Source organism: Suricata suricatta, chromosome 3 (genome assembly GCF_006229205.1).
Source record: "Suricata suricatta isolate VVHF042 chromosome 3, meerkat_22Aug2017_6uvM2_HiC, whole genome shotgun sequence".
Lineage (NCBI taxonomy): Eukaryota > Metazoa > Chordata > Mammalia > Carnivora > Herpestidae > Suricata > Suricata suricatta.
In genome coordinates, this window is record NC_043702.1 from 169943284 (window position 1) to 169968447 (window position 25164).

Genomic DNA, 25164 nt, shown 5'->3' on the forward strand with positions numbered 1-25164 from the left:
TTTTCTTAGAGACAAAACGAGAGTATCTTTGAGCCAATGATGCCACATCTAGGACATTATCTTTCAGAAATAGTCACACGTGCACTCAAAAATATCACCCCAAAATCTATTGGTTTATTGCAGCATTGTGTGTAACAATGAAAAATTGGTAACATTTAAAGTGTCGGTACACTGCGGAACACCATATCATCCTCAAAAAGAAAAAAGTTCCATGGAAACAACTCCATAATATACTGTCAATCAAAATACACTGTCAACCAACTGCGCAAGTGTATGTAAAATATGGTCCCATCTATGGTCTTTAAAAAACTGTAAATATGTGTCAGATACATACCAAAAAACTCAGAAATACACACCACGTGTTCCGTAGCAGTTACCCATAGAAAAGGGAACAGGATGGGGGGTCGTGTACGGGAGAATTTGCTTTTACTTTAGATATTCCTGTATTACGTGAGCTATGTGCTTACAGGGAGCATGAATTTCTGCCCACGTGTATTTATGAAAATATGTGAAAATATGATGTGATCCAATTTTTTTTAAATACATATACTATTGCCCCAGACGGGAACGTGGATTGGCACCCTTTAAATGTTGGCATTGACTATTTCTGGGTAGTAGGTGTACAGGTGATCTCTCTTGCTTATCTGTATTTTAATTTTATAAAAAGAATAGTAGTGAACTAAAATAAGTTACATAGAAATTTCCAAAATTTCCTTTTGGAAATAAGTTGCTACTGTGAAATTTATAAATAGATATACATTATTCCCATAAAAAAGAGCAAGAGCGTGTGAACAGGAGGAAGAAATGTGAATAGGAAGCAGAAATCTGAATGGCTATTACTCTGAAACTCTCGAATTCTAAAGCACCTACTTTGGCAGAAAATAAGCCCTTGATAACCTAGTAATTGCATTACTATTCCTTATAACACTGAGTGTGAGATCTGATTGTGAGACCGTAAAATGTATCATACAAAGGTATGGAAATTATAAAGAAAAGGGAGCTGCTAAATCCCGAGCACAAGGATGCTGTTCAAGGAGGCTATGTTAGCGTCCCGGGAAAATGAGGCCGCTCAAGGGCATCCACCAAACCCTCAGCTGTCAGTCTCCTAACCTGACGAGATCGCTTCTCTAAGAAGGTCACATCGAGATAGTAAATAGAGGAGAACATCCGGTGGAAGAGTCAGCAATCTGCCCTGAGGACTCATCTGAAGCTTGGCTTCCTGAGAACAAGGTTTGCAAAACAAAGTGATTGTTTTCTTTGCCCTGGGAGGAAAAGGAAGAAGACGTGGAAACCAGAAGACAGATTTGCTGGGAGAAGGGTAGTCAGTTTTAAGAGGGACACTCGCCCCACACCCCAAATCTTCCCTTTCTTCCACCTCCTACCTATCACTACCTTCCCAAGGTTTTTATTGCTGAAAAGAAATAGATCAGTCTACACTCAAAACAATATGGCCTTTAAAAGGCCAAAGGAATGCTATTTTTAGAGTATTTTATTATAAAAGGAATACACGATCTGTACAGAAAAATCAAGAAGGAAAATGGAAAGCACCAATAATTAATTCCACCACCCTGAAACAAACATTTGTCATCTCTTTCATCATTTCTGACATCGTACTTACTTCCACAATTTTCCTCATGTAGCCTGTGACATAAATATTTCCCATGTTGCTACAATCTCTTACTAAATGTAATTTTTATCTGCTCTGTGAATGTGTGCGGCAGAGTCTTGACGGTGAGAGGAAGGGAGATAGAAGGAATCAGTACGGTCAGTCATCTGGGGCTGTATTGTCTGTGACTTTCAGGACAGGGAGTGTCAGAGTTCACACAGGTCACTCTGGAAGAGTCTTCCTTCTTTGGAACTGCAGCAGGCTCTTGTCCTCCCTAAGGGGAGCCCAGGCCAGGCACCCTGGTCCCTCCGATCCTCTTCCCCAGGTCTCAGGCAAGACGACGGAGATTAAAGGTGGTTCTGGTAATCCGGGTCCTCTGCTTCTTCCTCTGTGGCTTCCGGGTGCAAGAGAAGGGAATAGGTGATGGCATTCTCGGCCTAGAGAGAGCGGAAAGGAGCCGTCACGGGGAGGGAGGCCCCAGAACAGGGGGGAGAAGGAGATGGCTGGATGGCTCACCTCGGTTTTGGTGGCGTCTTCAGCGTCGGTGAGATGGGCTGCAGGCAACAAGAACAGAGATCAGCCAGGGCACTGCGAGGGGGGGCAGGGGGCCCAACCACACCGCTGCAAAGGCTGCAAAACCAAAGCCCGAACCAGACCTGCCCGAAAGACCTGTGGACCAAGAGCTTTGTTCACCACCCAGACTCCCCCGCTGGCTGCACTGGCGGCGGGAGGCAGTCTGCGCAGAGAATTGCTGACTTTTTCTAGAAGCAAGCCTGCCAGCTTGGAGGATCTGAGAACTGGGAGAGAGCCGGGGGCGGTTCAGTGTCACAGTAAGTCAAGTCCAGATTTTTGCCAACCCCAGGAGACTGGGGGGGGGGGGGCATTTGGGCGTTGGTCGGATGCCCTGCATCTTGGCGAGAACTCTCAGAAGACTGTGCCGTTAAAAGGAAAGAAAGCGCAACGGTGAAAGTGAGGGAGGGAAAGAGGGAAGCAAGCAAAACAGGCCAGTACGCCCCCTGCTAGATCGCTAACACACACCCAATTCCCACACTTTTTTTGCCAAAAAGCTCACTTGGTCAGTGTGGAAAGTAGCCTCTATCTTAGAGGCAGCATTCCTCAGGAAGGGGCTGGGACAATGCAGTCAGTGTCTCCACTCACCCTCTGAATACAAAGGGTGTCTGTTCGCCATGCTCCAAATTCTGGAACACACCACCTCCCAGATTGCTCCTTCCAATATATTTCTCAACAATCCCAGCAACCGCGCTAGCTGATGGGAAACCACCAGCACCAGTGGCCAGCTGTGAAAGAGATCCTTGTGGGATATACTGACAGCAGTGTGGACCCAGCCGAACTTCCAGGGGGCTGTCCCAGTTGTGTTGGGGCTTCTTCCTAGACCTGCCTCGGCCTGGTGCGGGTGGGCTCAGGCCCGCGTCCCCGTGTGACGTGGCCCAGAGCGCAAGGGCCTTGCTCCAAGCTCAAAGCATTTGTCCTGCCATTTTGCTCAAGCTCTCGAAATCTGTTGGTTCTTTTCTGAGTCACACTCCTGCTCTCTGACCCAGAGTCCTCGAGGGCCTGCTGTTCTCTTGCTGCACCAGGAGCCCCTCGAGAATGTCCCAGGTTCCCTCATGTCCCCTACTCAACTACGGTCAGGAGGTGGCCTGTTTCCACCTGGGCTGGGGGAGTTGTATGGTCGCTGACTCTCAGAATATAAGCCTTGGAAGGCCTTCGAGGTCATCCGGGCCAATCCACTCCTCTCCTCAGGGAGGTGACTGCACCCCCATGATGGGGAACATTCGAGATTCTACCTGATCATGGGGAAGGAGCCAGGGCCAGGCCCATGTTTAATAAACCTACACAAGTGGGCATCAGAACCAAGCTTTGCCCATAAGTGAAGCCCACTGATGAATGTGCCCTGTCTTCTAGAACTTTCTCTAGCCCAGATCTCCTGGTGCCCCACCCATACCCCGTCACTCCCAGAGACAGACTCCTCAGCATGTCCTGAGAGTAACCCTGTCCTTTCCTATCAATCCTGTCTGTCTTGGTCTTACCGCTTCCGACCTCCGACCCGTGCCTGCTGGGCCAGACCCCACAGAAGGACCCAGATCTCTCAGATTTCCTGCTCTGGAAATGTTCCCGGCGTTCGTGGCTCCAAAATTCGGACACAGGCCTCCCCCCTCTATCCGGGACAGGTGGTCTGCTTCCCCTCATCCCCAGCGGGGTCCTCTGGAGGCCCAGGAGTTAGTCTCAGAACTGACCAAGCGATTTGAGCCCTGTCCCCCCTCCCACCACCCCCTCCCTCTCCTGCGCCCCAGGCGGAACTCACACAAGCTCCAATCCGCCAGGCAGCCCCAGGCAGGGCCTCTCAAGCCCCCTCAGGTCCCCAGGCGGGGAGCTGCACTCACCTGGCTCCTCTGGGAGGGTCTCTCCCATTTCCCTGTGCTCAGGGTATCCTAGGGGAGCTATGGGGGAGGGGGGTGCACATAGGAGGTTAGTAGGATTGAGGGGCCTGAGTCCTCGGGCAAGGACCCAGGGCAGGATGGGATTAGAAGCAACACGGACCCCTCCCCCACTGAGATGCCTCCCCTCCTCCCCACTCGCTCGCCCTCCAGCCCGGCCCTGCCTATATATAAAAGGGCTGGTCCAGAGAGACAGGAGTCCGTTGGGTCAACCGTGGAGTCTCCTGGGACTGCACATCTTTCTCAGGCTCGTTCTGCCTTTTAAAAAGCGTTACTTTCTCCCACTCAGTGTCTCCTCTCCGCATCTCCGTATTTGCTTATCATCAGTAACTGAGGTGGTGGCAATGGGCCGGCTGCAAAGTGCTTTGTGGGGTGTGAGTAGCGGTCTTTCCTCCTCTCACAGGCCGCCAGTCATTTCCCCCTCCTTCCCCTGGCTGTCTTTAGACTTCCTCCGAGGCAAGCGAGCCGCTCCCCGGGATGAACTGTGACCATCTGCTTATCAGATCTCAGCGCACCTGCCCTCCTCTCTCAGCCCCTCTGGTCAGCGCTAAGCGGGAAGGAACTGGTCTCCAGGAGCCCAGAACGTTCAGTGAACGGAAGCCTAGCGAGTGTCCGGCTGCGGGGCGAACTGTGCTAGGCGCTGAGGGGAAGTGAGCGAGGAGGTCTGGTTACTTCCCTCCTGTGGTCTTGCCGCCCGCTTCGGAGCACAGTCTCCTTCTTTAATGTGGCCTCTGCGGTCTGCGTGACCCAGCCTCTGTCCACTTGTCAGCCTGACTCATGTCTCCTTCCGTTGGGCCTTGCAGCTGACCGCCTCCACGCCTCCCACGGCCTCCAGCGCCCTCCTCGCTCCGCCCCCAACCCCATCCCGGCTGCGGCTGCGGTGCTCCTGGTCTCCGTGTCTGGAAGGCTCTTCCCGCCCACTTTGCCCGGCTAACTGCTCCCCGTCAAACATGGCCTCCTCCACAGGATAACAATCTCACTCGCGTGTGATCGCTCTGGACCGAGCACTGTCGTAAGAGCTCAGCCCCATTCATCCTCCTAGGATCCTACGAGGTAGGTTCGATCAGTGTCCTCGTTTTCCGGATGAAGAAACCGAGGCGCAGAGATGTTGAATAACCCACCCAAGGTCCCACAGCAGGGCAGCGGTGGAGCGGAGATGTAAACTCGGGTGGTCTGGCCCCACCTCGTTTGCTTGGGTCACCGCACATGCCACCGCCTCCCGCCAAAGCTTCCCTGATGGCTCCCCGCGGGCCGCGTCGTGTGGGCTCTCGTGTCCTCTGTACCCAGAGCCCTGGCACCTCTCTGTCACTGCTGCCATCCCATCCAGTTATAACGATTTGCTTGTAGTCTGTTGTCCCCACTGCTGTCAGCTCCTTGAGAGCAGACACCGGACTGACCACCCACAGCGCAAGCAGCGCACATGAGCAAGTTTGTCCAAACCTTGTTGAATGAATGAATGAATGAATGAATGAAACACAGGGCACCTGGGTGGCTCAGACTCTTGATTTCGGCGCACATCATGATCTCACGGTTCATGGGATCGGGCTCCGCATCGGGCTCTGCACTGACAGCAAGGAGCCTGCTTGAGATCCTTTCTCTCTCTGTCTCCCTTTCTGCCCCTCCCTTTCTCTCTCAAAATAAATAAACTTAAAACAAAAAACGTTAAAACCATGGGACTATGAATCATAAGGATCCTCTTAGCCCCAAGAGAAGGGTTCTGGCAATGTCCGGGGTTAGGGCCCTGGCCAACTAGGAACTGATAACAAGAGAAACCGAGAGAAGCCACGAACCTGAAATCTGCTTTTGCTTGCGGCGGCACCAGGCCGCGACGGCAGCGAGGGTGGCCAGGGCAGCGGTGCCGACGACCACAGCCACGATCATCGCCGTCACCGAGGAGTCGCTCCAACGGGACCCTGGGGAAAACAGAGCTCAGGACAGGCGGTCCACTCCCATGGCGCTTCTGCCCAGGAGCTGCGTGGTGCCCCGCCCCGCGGGGGTGCTATACTCACTTCCTGCCCAGCCTCCCCTGCAGGGGGTCCCTGGGCTGCACTCGTGCCTCCCCCACACCAGGTGCCTAATAAAGGCACCCGATGGCCAGTGTGGGGGCCGCGGGAAGGGCTCCCGTCAGCCCTCAGAGAGAGGAGGGAGGGGGACCTGAAGCCTCCCCTGATGGAAGGCACCACCCCTGGATCCAGCAAGGCCTTGAACTGGGAGGTGCCCTGCCTTGGGCATAACGTGAGAACTAAGAAGAAACTGGAAACCCTCTGTTCTCAGGGATGTCCAGGAGCTCAAGGATGTCCCTCGCCAACGAGGGAGCCCTGAGCCATTGCTGTCCTTGGTATGGGGCCTGCGTGTTGAGCAGCACACAGCCTTTTACCTGGGACCTGAGGCTGAGGGCTCCGAACCCTAGTGCCTACTTGGGCCCCTTGGCCAATATTTATCAAGCCCCCCTTTCCTCCCCTCTTTGCATCAGGGCTCAGCGGTTTCGGCTGGGGTGTTTCTCAGTCTCCAAGTAGGCCCGGAGGACCTCAGCCGTGACTGTCCACCCCCCAGGCCCCTCCCCACCCCGCCGGAGCTCCCACCTTGCACGGTGATGGCCACGGGCAGTGACGTCTGCAGCTTTTGCCCTATCAGCCCTGTGCAGTGGTACTTGCCACTGTGGCTGAGGTTCGCCCGCGGGATGGAGAAGGTGGAATTCGTGGAGGAAAACTGCTTGGATTTTCCATTCTGGAAGAACGTGATCTTGTACACACGCCAGCTCCTCCAACCATGACACCTGAGGACGATGGGCTCTCCCTCCTGGAACACCAGGCGAGAGGTCTGGAGCACCAGCCATTCTGGAAGACACAAGGCCCAGGGGGTGTTGACTCAACTCTGAGGCCTGCACTGTCCTTACTGGTGGGACGCGGTGCGTGGAGGGAAGGGTTGAGTGGGGAATCCAGTGGCCTCGGGTCTCCGCAGCTGGCTCCGCCATCTGGGAGCGTGGCACTCTTGGGCCCCTTCTGGGCCCTGGATTCCTCAGCCATGAATATGGGTAAGAGAACACCACGTATCTACAGTAGTTCCTGACACATAGTAGGTGTTCAGGATATGCCTGTCTTCTCTCTCCTGTCCTGCCCAGTAGGCCCTTGCAAGAAGGATACACCCAAAAAAGTGGGGTTGCCTGTGCCTGGGTGCCTTAATTGACTGATTTAGCATCCAGATTCATGGGGCGCCTGGGTGGCTCAGTCAGTTGGGTTTCCAACTTCAGCTCAGGTCATGATCTCACATTCGTGGGTTCGAGCCCTGTGTCGGGCTTTGTGCTGACAGCTCAGAGCTTGGAACCTGCTTCGGATTCTGGGTCTCCCTCTCTCTCTCTCTCTCTCTGCCCCTCTCCTGGTCACACTCTGTCTCTCTCTGTCTCTGTCTCTATCTCTCTCTCAAAAATATATAAACATTAAAAAAAGAAAAAGAAAAAGAGAGAGAGAGAGATCCCAGGGTGCAGTCCCGTCCTTGGGGAAGGGACGGGAGAGATCCAGTTTGACCTAGGAGATGACATAGGTCTCTCCGGTGAGCAGAAGTCATGGACAAGCGGTGTTAGTGCATTTGAGGTACGTTGGTAACCGTGGAGTTTTACTTCATCGGGGTCGTTGTCTGAAGGCAGCAGAGTCATGGGCAGGTCATTAGCCTGCCGCGTACCTCTTCTCTCCCAATTTCCATCTTTTTACCAAGGAAGGAAAAATACTTAGTAATTGTGTTGTGCAGGGCATAGAGTCTGAGAGGGATATTTGTACTCCTGACCTCAGCCCACATACTCCTTTTCTTTTTTTTTTTTTAAGTTTATTTTTGAGAGCGAGAGCAAGAGAGAGAGAGTACTAGCAGAGGAGGGGCAGAGAGAAAGGGAAACACAGAATCCAAAGCAGGCTCCAGGCTCTGAGCTGTCAGCACAGAGCCTGACGCAAGGCTAGAACCCATGAACCGTGAGATCATGACCTGAGCCAAAGTTGGATGCTCAACCAACTGAGCCACCCAGGCATCTCACTCCTTTTCCTTAAAGCCTGAGTTCAGAGCGGGGCTGGAATTGGAAAGACAGGTGAAAGACAGAGCAGAAATAGAAGGCGGCAGAGGAGGTTGGGGGCGGGTTGGGGCGGGAATAGTGGCAACAGCCTGGCGTGTGCAGCCCGCACTTCCTGCTGCAGACCAGAGCAAGGCCAACCCCAGGTCTACACTGGCCGGTGACCCTGCCACGGATGCAGGAGAATGCTCAGAGGCTCACTACCCAGGGGCTGAGCAACAACAAAAAGAAAAGGAAGCGCCAGCTACAATGGGAAACAGGGGCACAGAGGGTGGCACCAGACCTTGTGACTCGGGTCCCACAGGCTAGAGAGGCCACCTCTCCTGTCGGGGAGACTCATTCCACCCATGTCCTCGCCCTTCCCTTCTACAGATTCTTCCTCTCGGAGAACTGAGACCCTGGCTGGACGCCGCACTCCAGGGTGAGGCCCGCGTCCCCGGACTGCCTCTCTCATAAGATAGGACTCGCCAAGGCAGGAATGCTGAGACTCTAAAGCTTTTAAAAACTAAAGTAAAGGGGCGCCTGGGTGGCTCCTCCGGTGAGCATCCAGCTCAGGTCATGATCTCGCGGTTTGTGGGATCGAGCCCCAAGTCGAGCTCTGCGCTGACAGCTCAGATCCTGCTTGGGATTCTCTCCCCTCCTCCTCCATCTCTGCCCCTCTCCTGCTGGAGTGCTCTGTTTCTCTAAATAAATAAATAAACTTAAACAATAATAATAATAAAATAGAACCCAGAGAAAATGCCGGCTGTCACGTGGCAGTGCAGTGACACGCGCACACCTCGTCCCTGTGTGGGCGGACCCCCATCGCGGAGGGGTACGTCATCGGGATGGCTCTGTGCCTTCCCTGCATAGTCTGTGCTGGCAGCAGATCATGGCCTGGTCATGGGGAGTGTCCGCGTCGGGCTGGTTTGCAAGGGGGCAACCTCAGGTCTCCTGGAGCACATTGATCTTGGGGAGGTCTTGAGATGGGCCCCAGTTTCCTGTTCCCGGCACCCGTACGTTCTCCGGGTAATCAAAGCGCCTTCCCGGCGATCTGGGAACAAAAGTCCTCGCAATCTGGCAGAGGATCGCGGCGCGCACACGTCCCCTCCTTGCTCCAATGACTAGCGGAGGCACACGCAGTCCGGGGGGGGGGGGGGCATGCCCTCACCTCCTTCCCTTCCAAGAGGGACAGCGACACACAAGTCAAGGGCCTGCCAGTCCTCAGTAGCTTCCCTCTAAGCCTGTCACTTCCCGCTGAGCTGAGAGTAGGGGCTGCGGTGGGGCGGGCAGCGGGCCTTGTGTTTTTGAGAAAATTTTGGGAATCAGGTGAGGCAGAGGGACCACACGAAGAGTAACAATGACAGCAGGCATCCTAACTAACTGCCTGGTGGCTTTTCTTTATGGAGAAACGCCTTTCTGCCGGGAGCTTTGTAGAATCGTCTGCTCAGCAAACATTGTTCAAGCCCTGTCCCTTGTCAGGGGCTGGAAATGCAACAACAGTAAAACAGAATTTTCAGGGGTACCTGGGTGGCTCAGTCGGTTAAGTGGCCAACTTTGCCTCGGGTCATGATCTTGCGGCTCCTGAGTTCGAGCCCCAGGTCAGGCTCTGTACTGACAGCTCAGAGCCTGGACCCTGCTTCCAATTCTGTGTCTCCCTCTCTTTCTGCCCCTCCCCTCCTCACGTTCTATCTCTCTGTCTCATAAAAATAAACATTAAGAAAAAACCAACAGAATTTTCAGGTCAAGTTTCCTGGAGGGTGGGGGAGGGGGTGGGCAGGGAAACACTGATTCCCCCAGGACTTGGGGATGGAGGCATTGTTACCTCCAGGGCCAGATTCAGAAACGGACCCAAAGGCAGACTGATCGCTGTGTTTACGGGGCTGGTAAGGTTCAGGCGAAGGGCTCCGTTGTGGCCGGGCAGTGTGTCACCACTACTACAAAAACGGGTTCTGACGCAGTCAGAACTTCCTTCTGCTTCTCTCCTACCCCGGTGGCTAGTTGGTAACCTTGTCCTGGCTCTTGCTCAATCAGGACTGAGCCAACACAACTGAACGTACTCAGAGGAATCTCTTAGGAACATGCACCCACCACACACGCTGCGCAAATGGGGGGGGGGAATGGGGGGACAAAGGGAAACAAGTGGAGGAAAACAACTTCAAACGACTCGCAGTAACGCTTCCCGGTAAACCGGCCCCTCTGCTACCCTCAAATCCTCTGTGAGCCCAGTCTGTGTCCCTTGGTCCTCCCAGACCATCCCCGGGCCCTCCTCCACTGACCGGAAAACACATCCAGAAACACGGGGTCGCTGAGGCTGGTCTGGTCTGTCTGGCAGGTGTACTGGCCTCCGTCCTCATGGCTGGCATTGAAGCTGTAGCTGGGCAGGCCCTGCTCGGGGATGGCGCTCCCATTGTGGAACCAGCGGGTGGAGGCGTCCCCGGCGGGGTGGGCCCCCTGGCACTTCAGAGTCACGTTGTCTCCCCGGAGCACTTGGATCCATGGTGGCTCAAGGGTCACCACAGCCTTCGGAAGATCTGCTCAGGGTCAGAGAGAAGGGGAAGCATGAGGAAAGGGGACCCCAAGGGCCCAAGCAGGCCCCGAGTGGGAATGGCAAGCACCTGGGGTCCTGCTGGCGGGCACCGAGCGCAGACCCTGACCCAGAGCTGTGCTGACAATGGAGGCAGCTCCCTGTGCTCGCACATCCCACACAGGGGCCCCTGGGAAGCCAGGTCCCCCCCAGAGCGTCGCCGTTCTTCAGAGAGAGAGAGCAAGAGGCAAGAGGTAGGAGAGAGGGAGAAGGGGCAAGGAGAACATTCTAGAAATGTATGTGTATCTCACCAGGGGTCATCCGAAGTGGGTCTTTCTGTCTTTCTTTCTCTCTCTTCTTTCTTTCTTTTTCCTTCTCTCTCTCTCTTTTTTTAAATTTTTAATGTTTTTTATTTATATATGAGAGACAGAGACAGTGCGATCAGGGGAGGGTCAGAGAGAGAGAGAGGGAGATACAGGATCTGAAGCAGGCTCCAGGCTCTGAGCTGGCTGTCAGCATAGAGCCTGACGCGGGGCTCGAACCCACGAACCGTAAGATCATGACCTGGGCCAAAGCCAGACGCTTAACCAACTGAGCCACCCAGGCGCTCCTCCTTCTCTCTCTTTCTTTCTCTTTCCTCTCTCTCTTCTTCCTTTCCTTCTTTCTTTCTTTTACTTTTCTTTCTTGCTTTCTCTTTTTTTCTTTCTCCCTTTCTTTCTTTCTTTCCTCCCTCTCTCTCTTCCTTCCCCCCCCCTCTCTCTCTCACACACACACACACACACACACACACACACACACACACTACACATACATGCCCTTTTGGAACTCACTTTCCTCCCCTGTAAACTGAGGCACTTGGACACTGGATGAACCCTCTGCAGAGCCGGATGGGGACACATGGGGGCACCTGCTGGAAGTGTCAGGCGTGAGGCAGACATCTGCTTTCGGTTCGGACCTGAGGTTGATCTTTATCCCTTATAATAGACCTATCCTCACAAGCCACAGGAGGTTCTGGGCCCTCAAGAGGATAATGAAAGAGAGAGAAAGGCTGGGGGCGGTGGGGGGGGGGGCAGTCCAGGAATCCGTGGGTTCAGTGTCCCAGGGAGAACCTCACCCTCCTCCCTGGGCCTGGGACGTGGGGAGCTTGGTGGGAGGAGGGAGAGAAGGATGCGCCCAGCAGAGTCCAGTTCACCCAGCGGCAGCAGGGGTCTGTCCTATATCCGACCGGGGAGCCAGGCCAGATACACGCCAAGTGGAGTGTTAATCAACACTTGGACACGACGCAGGCAGCTGATGGGATTTGAGGGCGGCGGAAACTAAAATTATCAGGCTTGGGGCGCCTGAGTGGCTCAGTTGGTTAAGCGGCCGACTTTGGCTCAGGTCAGATCTCACGTTCGTGGGTTCCAGCCCCGCCTCAGGCTCTGTGCTGACAGCTAGCTCAGAGCCTGGAGCCTGCTTCCGGTTCTGTGTCTCCTTCTCTCTCTGCCCCTCCCCCCTCTCATGCTCTGTCTCTCTCTGTATCAAAAATAAGTTAAAAACTTAAAATAAATAAATAAAATTGTCAGGTTTTGTATTTTACTTGGAGAGAGGAAGGTGCGAGAGAGGACGAGTTGTGTTCTGTGACAATCTCTGTGACAGACAGCTCATCATCAGAGAACCAGAAGGCTCGAGCCACCTTGCCCCAAAGCTGCCTGTCCCCTGCTTCTCTGGGAGGAGGGGAAAGAAAAAGGAGACACGGAGAGGGGGCGGGGCGTCTTCTGGGCGCCCTTACTCTTTCTAGGCTCTGCCGCGGTACCGGGTTCCTGGTGCATTCAGGGGCCCCCAGATGGGGAGCTGGGGGTGGGGAAAGAAGGTAGCTGGGGGAGGAAGAGGATGTGGGTGGAGCACTTACCAGGTGTCCCGACAACTGGACCTGCAAGAGAGAAAGCAAAGATCAGCCCAGAGTTTAGGTTTGATGATTCATCATTACAAAGAATCCCTTCAAACAAACAAACAAAAATGCCCTCCATGCAAACCCCCTTTCCCTCTGTTAAATCCAGCTCTGTTGCCCGTGTCTTAACCGGTTCAGCCGTGCGTTACTAAAATTACCACACAAGCCGGCAGATGGACGTTTGTACACATTTGCAGTCACCATATTCAAAAGGACATTGAACTGCCCTTCTGATGATTTTTAAAATTTTATTTTTTAATGTGTATTTATTTTTGAGAGAGAGACAGAGCATGAGCAGAGGAGGGGCAGGGAGAGAGGGAGATACAGAATCTGAAGCAGGCTGAGCCACCCAGGCACCCCTCTGACAATTTTTTCTAGTAGATTTGCTCTGCTCCTCATCTTGTCTCGCCCCCAAAACTCTTCTGCTCTCTGCCTCCGAGCTCTTCTCTCTTAAATGCCTCCTCTGTACTTCACAGAAAACAAAAGCTGTAATGAAATCTCCTACCTTCCCCCAGCTCAGATGTCTGACCTGTCTATACCTCTGTCCAACTTCCTTTCTCGCTGTTTACTGGGCAAAGTTTCCCTGCTTCTCTCCACGATCCGTCTCTAGACTGCATCGCCATGCCTGGCACCCTGCAAGGGCTTCCCTCTCTCTCTGTTATTTCCGTCCTCTTCTGCGTCATCAATTTCTCCTTCTCAGCTGGGTCTTGCCCACCAACATAAATATATTTCAGGATCTTTCATTAAAAAACAAAAAGCTTCTGGCTGGATCCCATATATAACTCCCAAATCATTTCTCTGCTCCCTTTCTTTTTTTTTTTTTAATTTTTATTTAATTTTTGAGAGATAGAGCATGAATAGGGGAGGAGCAGAGAGAGAGAAGGAGACACAGAATCTGAAGCAGGTTCCAGGCTCTGAGCTGTCAGCACAGAGCCCGATGCGGGGCTCGAACCCACGGACTGTGAGATCATGACTTGAGCCGAAGTCAGACGCTCAACCAACTGAGCCCCCCAGGCGCCCCTCTCTGCTCCCTTTCATAGCCAGATTTCTCCAAATGTTTTTTCCACATGGGCCACCCTTACTTCTACTCCTTCCATTCACTGATACGTTCTCTGCAATTTGGACTCTGTCTTTGGCCAGTTTGCTACAACTTCCTCTCCCGTTCTTCCCCATGTAAGTGTACACCTTCACCATCTACCCCATTAATCAGCCTGAAAACTGCAAGTCACCTTTATTCTCCTCCCCCCGCCTCCCTGCCCCGGCCACACACACACACCAGTGAATCTTGTTGATTCTGCTTCTGACTTAGGTCCTGAGTTCATCAGTTTCACTCCAAGCCCATGGCCACCATACTGGTTAAGGTCACCAGCAGTTTTGTCCACCTCCTACCTCTTCTCCTCTCTCCTATGTCCCCCTACAATCCACTTCCCACAGAGAGGGGAGAATTATTTTTAAAATATCAGATCAGAGGGGGACCTGGGTGGCTCAGTCAGTTAAGTGTCCAACTTTATCTCAGGTCATGATCTCATGGTTTATGAGTTCAAGCACCACGTTGGGCTGTGTTCAGACAGCTCAGAGCCTGGAGCCTGCTTTGGATTCTGTGTCTCCCTCTCTCTCTCTTCCCCTCCCCTGCTTGCACTCTGTCTCTCTCTTTCTCTTTCAAAAACAAATAAACATTAAAAATAATAATAATAAAAGAAAATATCAGGTCAGATAACACCACTCCCCTGCTTGCAAGCCTTCAAGGGTCTTCCCTTGTTCTTGAAATAAAGTGTGCATCTCCATGGGGCCACACAGGGTGAGGGCCCTGCTCACCTCTCCCGTTGCATCTGGAGGCCCTCTCTCCAGACTCATCGACTCATCGAGCTCCTCCTTGGAGTCTTCACACTTGGGGCTTTTGTGTATGCTGATCCCTCTTCTCTAGACCTACTTCCTTTTTCTCTTCTAATGCCTAGATCCTTGCTATGCTCAAAGTCTCAGCTCAAGGTCACCTCCTCAGAAAACACTTTCCATATCATTCTATTTAAGTAGGCTGCCCTCTCTTCTTCCCCACAAAGATTTTTGTTATCAGAGTATCCTGTTTACATCTTCATGGCCCTTTCCAATTTCTATTTATGCCTATGTGTTTGCGTATTTGTTGTTTCTATCTCCCAGGAGAATGGAAGCTCAAAGAGGACAGTAGCCATATCAATTTTATTTGCCAATGCTCTGGAAACCACTTATTGAATGAGTCTAGGTGGGAAATAAGGGGGAGGCACAGTTGTACTGACAATGGGAAGTGAGGAACATATGCCCACGAAAGAAATTTAAGAGGCAGAACTGGGAGTGGGTGTAACGTCAGCAGATGGCTAGGAAAAAGTTTTCTTAACGTTCACACAGATATAAATGTTAGAAGGAGGAGCACATTTGTAAGGGGAAGATGATAAGTTGAGTTGGAATATATCTTGTTTCTGAGCTGGCATATCAATGTGGCAGTGTCCAACCAGTAGGTGGAAACACGCATTGCACTTGACACAAACAAGAGAGGTAAGTTTGGAAGCTGTTGGCGTACAGGTAAGAGCTAGAACCAGAGAGTGTAGGATTGGCGAGAGGGACGGTGCAGTAGGACAGCAGATGAAGTAGAGCCTAAGAGGAAGGAGGGAGGAGACACAAGACAAAGATGAGAAGAGTAGAGGGAATCCATCAGCCATTTGTTCATTCCACACTCAATGAATGGTAGGGAACACACACCCAACAGAATCATTGTAAGGGAGACAAAGACCTTGTGCTTTAGGTCAGGAAGTCCGTCTGTCTTATTCATTGGTAAATCTCCAAATCCTAGAATATGCCTGTCCATAGCATTTATTTAATGATTCAACAGGGCAGTTTGTGGAATCTGCAGAAAGCAGGAAACGCAATGTATGCACTGTGCAGTTGTAGAGGAAGATCCATTGGGGACACTGGGAACATGGCTGAGGACAGAATCGGGGCTTTTTTCAGTAGGCAATAGGGCACTGGAGGCATTTCTGATGCAATGACTCAGCTGTGCCTGTACTTGAAGATGTCACAGCATCAGCATAAGGCATGGATTCAGAGTAGAGGAGACAAAAACATTCAAGATGGGGTCAGAGGCTGTTCTAAAAGTTGAGGTATTGATGGGACACCTGGGTGGCGCAGTTGAATAAGTGTCCGGCTTCAGCTCAGGTCAGGATCTCAGGATCTGTGAGTTGGAGCCCCGCACTGGGCTCTGTGCTGACAGCTTGAGGCCCTGGAGCCTGATTCAGATTCTGTGTCTCTCTCTCTCTCTCCCCCTTCCCCCCTTCAAAATAAAGATTAGAAAAAAATTTTTTTCAATAAATAAAAGTTGAGTTATCGAGTGATGAAAACCCAAATACGGTGGCCCAAATAAGAATGGGAAAAATGGACCAAATATTTGATGACTTAGCCAAAGGGCACATGAAGAAAATATCAAGTCTCGCCCCGGTGACTGGCACACCAGTAGCACCATCTGCAGAGATGGAGAAGCGTATCCCCTCTCCGGGCCGGAGCTTCCCCACGTGAAAAAGGAGAGAGTGCAGGGCTCCGTGTACATGCTATCCTACATCAGTCCATTTTATCCTGCTCATGAGGTCGTGCTCTCTCTTTCTCACCTCCACTTCCTATCCCAGGGTCACTCAGCATTGAGGGCGGAGGCTCCCAGAGTTGACCAGATTTTACTACCAGTCAGGGCACCTCACTTGACCGTGGCTGCGTGCCTTCCTCTGGGGGCATCCCGAGGAGTATCAGAGGCTGGAAACTCTAGGGGTTGAGCTTGGAGAGGCAATCCTGGCAATAGGGCCTCCCTAGTTGGCCTCCCTAGACTTCCTGCCACCGGACACCATCAGTCTGTGGCCTTCCATCTCGGCCTTGGACTCCGGCTTTCTCTCTGATCAGAGCCAGGACCCGTCTCCATGTATGTCTGCAGTACAAAGAGGCGTGCATGATTTCTCTGGTCCTACGATTGATGATTCCAGAATTGCCCAGGTTGTGAGTTTCCTGAGACCCTGTTCTCTGGATAACCTGGACCTTCTTGTGCTTCTTCCCAAGGAAACTGAACACATAACAGAAGAGGCCTCTGCTGCCTGAAGTGGATTCAGGGGCACAGAGAGTGACTCCTGCTTCCTCCTGACCTCCTGTCTCAGACAGCATTAGCTCTGACCTAAGAGTTGGTCCCTGTGAACCACAAATTTCTAAGGGAGGGAAACAGCCTGGCCACTCAATAGTCACCCAAATCTAGGTCGCTAGACTTTTCAGATGCAGTGAGTGGCAGAACACCGGTGACCTGGCTGTCCAGTGACATCAGGCAAAAGTCACTAAAAACAAGCACTGAAACTGCCAGTGCTCTCATGTGCCATGGCCAGCAGCCTTGTTCGAGTCTGATCTTCATCAGCCTGACTTCACCCCCGTGATCGCCCTGCCATGCTTCCCATGTTCCCTGTCATCCCCGCCCAACCTCTGCCCAACGAGGGTGGCAGCAGCTGAGGTAGGGAAGTGCACCTGCCTCTGTCCCTCTGGGGACCCGGACTCACCCAAGAATAGCAGAGCTGTCCACAGTAGCATGTCGCCCAAAGGGCGGCAGGGCACCCACTCAGCCTGGTCACTACCAGCAGCAGGGAGGGGGCGGGATGAAGGGACCCGCATCAATTCCTGGCACACGGTCGCTCTGGCAGCACCGGCGTGGCAGTCACAGACTTGTCTTGAGGCTTGGCCGATTCCACCCAGGGACGACAGACAAATTCTGAAGTCCCAAAGAGGAAGTGAAAAGAAATGTTGTCTTTCATAGGCCCCTCCCCTTCCCCCCTTTTTCCTCTCAACTGTTCCCTCCCAGAAGATTCGGAGCTTCCCAGAAGGGATCTGGCTCAGCCCAATTCCAAATTCACAGAAATTTCAGCAACTGGGAAACAACTTCTTCCTCTTCTTTTGGGACACAGCCGGACTCAGCCTCTGGGAGAAACGGGAATGGCCACCCAAGCTCAGCTCAGAGCCTCCTATCTGTTCCTAGGTCTTTAGAAAAGGAGGGGAGCAGAATGTGGAGTCAGGCTTCTGTCACTTTTCGTTCCATGTGGAGGCCCAGGCACTCCTGAAGCCACACCGGCCTGAGAGCCTCCATCATCATTTGATTTTCTTTTTTATCGCAATCCCTGACTCACCCCTGGGTCGCTGAGCAGGAGCCAAGAGGTGTGTCAGGGTGGACTCAGGACGACGATCCCCATTCCCTTATTCCCCTCGGACGTGCATTCTTTGCCTGTTCCCTCCACAGATGACCTTGTGAACACCAGTCTGTGCCCTGGTTCTTTATCTTTGTTGTCGTCTATCCCATTGCTGTCCCTGTCGTTATGGCGAGGTGAAGGCCCACGGGACTTGGAGCTAGAGAAGTCTAGTTTTGAGGGCTAGGGAGCCTCTCAGAACCCCAGATTGCTCATCTTTGAAAATGCAAGGTAACCAGGGGCGCCTGGGGGGCTCAGTCGGTTAATCGTCCGACTTCAGCTCAGGTCATGATCTCTCAGTCCATGAGACCGAGCCCCACATCAGGTTCAGTGCTGACAGCTCAGAGCCTGGAGCCCGCTTCTGATTCTGTGTCTCCCTCTCTCTCTTTGCCCCTCCCCTGCTCTCTCTCTTTCTCTCTCTCTCAAAAATAATAAATAAACTTTAAAAAACAAAACGAAGGTAGGCAGGCCTCCCCTTCAAGCAGGATTTCTCAGCCTCAGTACTTTTGGTATTTTGAGGCAAGCAGTTCTCACCGGGAGGGCCCGTCCTGGACATTGTAGAATAATTATGAGCACCTCTGGCCTCTACCCGCGAGATGCCAGTGGACGGACACCCTAGTTGTGAAAAGCAAAATGTCTCTAGCCTTGGCCAAATGTTCTCTCACAGGCAGAGTTGCCCTGGGTTGAGAGCCCCTGAACTCAAGGTTCTTTTGGGAAAGCAAAGAAAATTTAAGTACTAGCAGAATGGCCCGTGCATCATGCGTACCCAATGAAGGCTAGGTTCCTTTTCTTGCTTTCTGTCACCATCCTCACCACCGTTTCGTCCGCAGAACAGAAGATGCTCTTCTCGGGGCCTCTCCTGGGGCCTCGTTCCCTAATGCCCTCACAGGAAGCAAGCTGTGATACTCAAGGAAATAACACCGCCAGGCGTCTTCTCATCCCGTAATCTTCAGAAACCTCAGTGACCTCAGCCCATCAGCCACAGGCTTTCACTACTGGCCTCATTCAGTGCTCTGCCCCAACCTGCCTCTAGCCCTTTTCTGCTTTTTAGGTGAATTTCTTGACCAGGGACAAGACACCAATGATCAGACATCAATACTTCAAAAATATCATTAGAAACCAATCAGGTTAATTTGTGTATCAAGACTCACAAAATGGAAGCCTCCCCCTCCCCCCACCCTCGCCAGTGGCCTGGCCCACATCACAAAATCTAAACCAAAGTCAGCCCGGACTCACAGGAAACACCTGTCAGGGAAACCTCACATCCACCAATCACAATCTTTCCACATAGCTTTGGCCAGCTGACCTTATTCGAGAAAATAGGACCTACTGGCCTTAGAGGGAAACTCCTAATCTTCAAGATGATCAGGACATTTCCTAGTTGCCTCTTCCAATGCTCTATACAACTCACTGTTCCCCAAAGTCCCCCAGGAAGGGCGTTCTACTGCTCATGAGGTACTGTACTCCCCCAACCCATGGGATGTTTTCCCTGAAATAAAGGACATTGAACTTGTTATTAAACTGTTTTAGTTTTGGGGCACCTGGGTGGCTTAGTGGTTAAGCGTCCAGCTTCAGCTTAGGTCATGATCTCACGGTTCGTGGGTTTGAGCCTCACGTCCGGCTCTGTGCTGACAGCTAGCTCAGAGCCTGGAGCCTGCTTCAGATTCTGTGTCTCCCTCTCTCTCTCTGACCTTCCTTTCCCTGCTAGCACTGTCTCTCTCTGTCTCTCAAAAATAAATAAAAGACATTAAAAAAAATTTTTTTAATGGTTTTAGTTTTGTCATTTGGCAGTTTTGGCAATGAGGATGGGAGCCCAAGACCATTACTAAGATTCTGGAGTTGGCACCTAGATGCTGGTGAAGGTCTCTGCACAGCCATTTTTGTTCCCTACCTCTTTGGCTGCTTTCTTGGAACTCCACTAAACTTCTTTCCAGTTGAGCTCTGCCCGTTTCATATGCTGAGCTCTCCAAGTGTGTTTGTTCTACTCCTTCCAGGAGGAAAATCAGGGTGTGAGACACTGGATTTTTCATGGTGAGACCTGGAGAGCCCCAACATTTGGGCCTGGAGCCCACTTCATCTCCAAGGGACATGTCTTTCAGAGGTACTGATAGGTTTCAGGGACGGTGCTCGGGCAGCCTGCAACAGCAAGTCTGGTTGAATTAGGGAGGATTATTTCAACAAGGGAAAATAGTGGGTCTTCCTCAATCAAAGGAAAGCATGATGGCAGCCATTAGGGGGACTCACAAGTCCTCAAGACAAGCCCAAAGCATAAAGAGCTGGAGGACTTTAGGAAATACATGAAGATAAGAAATTTGGACTTTTCTGACTGACATCACATCAAAATCTAAGAAGACACAAGCAGACCATTAAAATGCATTTGAGGGGCACCTGACTGGCTCAGTTGGCAGAACATGTGACTCTTGATCTTAGGGTTGTAAGTTTGAGCCCTGTGTTGAGTGTAGAGATTACTTAAAAATAAAATCTTAAAAAAAAAATCCATTTGAGTGTCTGCCACTATAAGAAAATATTCTCAGGGGGTGATAGTGGGGGGATAATCTTGTAAAAGGGATATTAGGTCTATTGCTAATGAGAATCTTTGAAGCCAAAGCCACAAAATTACTAGGCATGGGTCAAGGACTTACAAGCATTAAAGCAATGACCACCCAAATCTAAGGTTCCCATGTTAGCTGGTCATGGAATAGGTTAGACCAACACTAGGTCATCTGCCAACCCGAGAAAATTCCCAAGCACTGATGTGCACTATAAAACACGACACAGTCCTCAACGCAGTGGCACATCCCTCTCAGTTATTAATTTGGCTCCAAGAGACCCACGCCTTGGCTAACGAACTGGGATCCTCAGTTTTCAAAGAATAGAGCATGTCACCTTCCTGCATATCTGTTTATTTGCTGTCTGAGAATCATGGTCCTGGAAGCTGTAGACATCTGTAAAAATCTTACTAAGACACCCGAGAATGACCACAGCTTTCCGGGAAACATTCTAATTAGACAAGATCATTCATTTAAAAAGTGACTTGCGGGGCACCTGGGTGGCTCCATCAGTTAAGCACCAGACTACAGATCAGGTCATGATTTCATGGCTCTTGGGTTCAAGCCCCGAGTCAGGCTCCATGCTGACAGCCAGAGCCTGGAAGCTGCTTCCGATTCTGTGTCTACTTCTCTCTGCCCCCTCCCCACTCCAGCTCACTCTCTCTCTCTCAAATAAACATTTAAAAAAGAAGAAAATAAAGGAGTGCAGTTGAAAGTAAGGTTTTCCAACTCAAACAGAATAAGCTACTTATTTTTGTTTTATTAATTGATTTATTTAAAATGAGATGTTACAGTTTATTCCATCTTCATAACTACAGTCATTACAAGGCAAATAAAGCAAACTCTTCTGCCACTTAACCACGTGTGGCATTTGGGCAGTTTTATGATCATGCAGGTTGGCTTAATTCAACAGCTCGGCTGGAAAGCTGGCAACTTTGCAATGTAGGATGTTCCTCCAAGGATCTCACCTCCTCAACTATGCTGTGAGCTCTGAAATGGTTTTTACTGGAACATTCTTCAAGCTTTCACATCTTAACCTGAAAGCTGATGCCTCTTCTTAAGGCGAGGAACTCTTACAGCGGTCTTCCTCTTGGCTCACCCAGTCCACCAGCCATCTTAACAGTTATTAGGTACAAATAAAACCGTGCTCCCATGCACTGCTTAAAACTCCCGCTGGGATCCCATTTCAGAGCATGAGCTCCCAGAGAGGAGAGAGGGAGCTGATCCTATTGCTTCCATGAGTAATAGCTCCAGTACAAGGTTCCTCATGTCCTTCGTGACAAAACTCAAGATGTCATCGTGACTTGATCATCGTGACAAATTTATCAGTGTTTACATACAAAGGACATTTAAAACTGATCCCAGACCATGTACTGCAACCATAATCCCAGGAACTCATTCAGGTTTAGCACATGGAGTTCCCGCAAGATGCCAGAGTAAGTGAGAAGTCATCTGAAAGCCAAGAGTGGTGGTTCATCCTCTTACAAGGGAGAGGAAGTCCAGGAGGAAAGAGAACTCCTCCCTTCTAAACTCCTCATCAAATTGATGGCTGTTTTTACAGCCTTAACTGATGAAATCCAGTGTCCTCTACTTCCTGATTCAAGGAGTCCATTTTCAAGGTGACTGTCAAGGTCAAGAAGAGCTTGCACGCTCTTCTTTGCCATGGTCTATGAATTCTAGCCCTTCAGTGAGAATCTCCTTCTCTGTTATTGCTTTCTGAACACATTGCTGGCAGCACTAGAAGAGGTCAGTGCCCAGGGCCCTGGACACATTGCCCTTGAGGAACCTCTCCGCAAACCAGCGATTAGAGCACTGGTCATATGGGCGCTTCATGTCCATGCAGGCCTCCCCTACGCTGTTCATGGCCATGGCAGTGCTGGACTATTTTAATTGGCATGAAGCTTCCAGAAGTTTTCATTTGAAGATTTGAAAATAATGTCATTGAAAGATTCACTGCAAAAGGCTAATGACAAATGAAGGACATAAGAGGTACCTAAGACAAAAGACTGGAAGATTGGCATGACGCCCCCTCCTCCACTCTATCCTTTTTCACTCAAGTATTTGCACCCTAGTAGTTCCCTGTCTGAATTGCCTTCCCCTCTGAAAAGACTACAAGATCATAAACACGAGCCTGACAGTGTAGTGACCTTATGGACAGACACCTCCATATCTACCCTCAGACAAGGGCCTCCATGCGAGCCCTTCTGAAGATTGACAAGACTCTGAGGAATTCTCCAGTAAATTGCTACCAGCTATTCCCTTAAATAGCAGGGAAGGGAAACTAAAATTAAAATTAGGAGCACCTGAGTGGCTTAGTCAGTTAAGTGTCTGACTTTTGCTCAGGTCATGATCTTATAACAGCCAGGTTCAAGCCTTACATCGGGTTTTGTGCTGACAGCTCATAGCCTGTTTCAGATTCCATGTCTCCCTCTCTCTCTAGCCCTCCCCTGCTCACACTCCCTCTCTCCCTCTCTCTCTCAAAAATAATAAATAAATATTTTTTAAACTATGCTACTTTTAAAAAATTAGTGGAGTGGCCTCTAGGTGGTTTAGTCAGTTGGGCGTCTGACTCAGTATTGGCTTAGGTCATGGGTTGTGGGACTGAACGACTGAACCTTGAGTCAGACCCTGTGCAGATAGCTTGGAACCTGCTTGGGATTCTCTTTCATTCTCTCTCTCTCTGCCAAAATAAACATTTTTTAAAAGAAATTAGTGGAAAACCTTTCCAAATTCAGATAGACAATGGAACTACACCCGACTTTAGATCCCTCTCCGTCTAGAACCTGCAGATGGGATCTTGGGAAAACTGGCAAAAACTGCCAAAGAGTTAGAATCTTTTTTAGCAAGATCAATGCAGGGGCTCTATCCCACTCCCTGGAACCATGACCTGAGCCAAAATCAAGAGCCAGATGCTCAACCGATAGAGTCACCAGGAGCCCCAAAGAATGACAATTCCTATCCAAGTCAGTTCTCTTGCATGTCTGTAGTGCCTGGTCAAGAGAGGAAAATACAATTTCACATCGTTTTTTCCTTTCTAAATTCAGACTCTCATGACTTTGGTTTGGGAGGATCCATTGCTTCTCAGTTCTTTCTCTCTCAGGAACATCTACTGCCTTTTTGTTTGTCTTGTGTCCTGGGAACTTGATGTGGAAACTGTGAGGATGGAGGCCCCCAAAATATGGCTAGATGGAAACATGGGCACCCCCATCTGTAGCGGGAGTCCTTCCAACTGCTGCCGGCAATCAGAGGATTGTCTAAGTCTTTCTTTGAGAGGGGCTCTGGATCTTGGGAGGATTAATATCGCTTGCACCTCTTTGGGGGTGCCTCTTAGGTCCATGGGGTGTTTAATACTGCGGGAACAAAGGAGTGATGGTGACTCAGTTGGTTAAGGGTCCAACTTTTGATTTTGACTCAGGTCATGACCTTACAATTTATGAGTTTGAGCCCCATATTGAGGTCTGTGCTGGCGGTGGGGAGCCTGCTTGGCATTTTCTGTCTCCCTCTCTCTCTGCCCCTGTCCTGCTCACTCTCAATCAATCTCTCTCTCTCTCTCTCTCTCTCTCTCTCTCTCTCTCTCTCAATAAACAAACATTAAAAAAATACTACAAGAACATTTACAGTCTGTTCTAGCTGAAACCAAACAAGATACTTGAAATGATGTTTGAAGTAGCTTTACGGTCAGAGGTCGACCAAATTTGAAGCTCATAATCAGAGCCCAATAGAAACTTTGTTTTTTCCTAAAGATTATGTATTTATTTTGAGAGAGACAGAGAGATGCGAGCAGGGGGGAACAGCAGAGAAATGAGAAGAATCGAAAGCAGGCTCCACGCTGTCAGCCCAGAGTCGATACACGGCTTGAACGTGAGATCATGACCTGAGTCAAGACCAAGAGTCAGATGCCTAACTGACTGAGCCACCCAGGTGCTCCCCAATAGAAACTTTTTTAAAGACCTTCTCCCCTAAGCTAAATAAAACTATGTACTCAGAGAAGAAAAGCATTCCAACAACAAATAGCTATAAATCTAGAATATATTCATTTGGTTTCTAAGTTAGTTGAAGATCGTTTTCCTGACATAAAAAAACAGCAAATTGAAGAAAATGTAGTTGGCCAAGTGGGCCACCCTTTAAATGTCATTCAGGTTGCAGTCCAGTTCTCTGAAGAATTAAAAACAGCTGGTTTTGTTTTACTTGTTTTTTTTATTAAAAATATTTTTAAATGTTTTTTATTTATTTTTGAGAGACAGAGAGAGACAGTGGGAACAGGGGAGGGTCAGAGAGAGAGGGAGATACAGAATCTGAAGCAGGCTCCAGGCTCTGAGCTAGCTGTTGGCACAGAGCCGACACAGGGTTCGAACCCACAAACCGTGAGATCATGACCTGAGCCAAAGCCAGATGGGTAACCAACTAAGCCACCAAGGGGCCCCTGTTTTACTTGTTGAATCTTTGCAAGACCAGAAATGTAGCTCTGTAAGCAATTCAAAGCCCACCTTCCCTTTTGCCATTTCCAAAACCTCTCTATTTATTTCAAAAGTTGGTGGGTATTGTCAGATTTAGGGAACAGAAGTCATTCTTGGAGAAACTTGCATTCTTTCCCTGTGCTTTCAAGATAGAAAATTCTACCCTCTCTTCTCCAGGAACTCTTATCCAGGCTTTCTCTGGGAAATGCAAACTTTAGGAAAGCAATTCTTATCAGAAAAAAAGAAAAAAAGAGGAAAGGCTATTTGGAAACTAAGCAAATGAAAAATCTTCAAAGTTTTCACAAGTATTAATGAAAAGTTTAGGGGCATCCGGGTGGCTCAGTCGGTTAAGTGTGTGACTTCAGCTCAGGTCATGATCTC

At 50.4% G+C, this 25164-nt stretch overlaps 1 protein-coding gene and 1 pseudogene across 3 annotated transcripts; both read right to left on the reverse strand.

Moving 5' to 3' along the window:
- Positions 1-92: 92 nt before the first annotated feature.
- Positions 93-18618, reverse strand: LOC115288425 (low affinity immunoglobulin gamma Fc region receptor II-like). 3 transcript variants are annotated; one of them, XM_029935739.1, is made up of 9 exons: positions 18544-18618; positions 17100-17308; positions 12514-12534; positions 10375-10629; positions 6645-6899; positions 5853-5975; positions 4009-4065; positions 2123-2160; positions 93-2043 (listed from the first exon to the last, which is right to left on the reverse strand). In XM_029935739.1, exons 1-9 carry the CDS (start codon positions 18582-18584, stop codon positions 1954-1956), a joined length of 1089 nt encoding a protein of 362 aa, XP_029791599.1. In that variant the 5' UTR covers positions 18585-18618; the 3' UTR covers positions 93-1953. The 3 variants fall into 3 exon arrangements, 2 of the variants coding, with proteins under 2 accessions (XP_029791599.1, XP_029791600.1); XR_003907000.1 differs by lacking the exon at positions 4009-4065 and adding an exon at positions 5184-5502 and having other exon boundaries at positions 1993-2043; XM_029935740.1 differs by lacking the exon at positions 4009-4065.
- A 3340-nt stretch (positions 18619-21958) lies between these two features.
- Positions 21959-22189, reverse strand: LOC115286851 (annotated as a pseudogene).
- Between the last annotated feature and the right edge of the window lie 2975 nt (positions 22190-25164).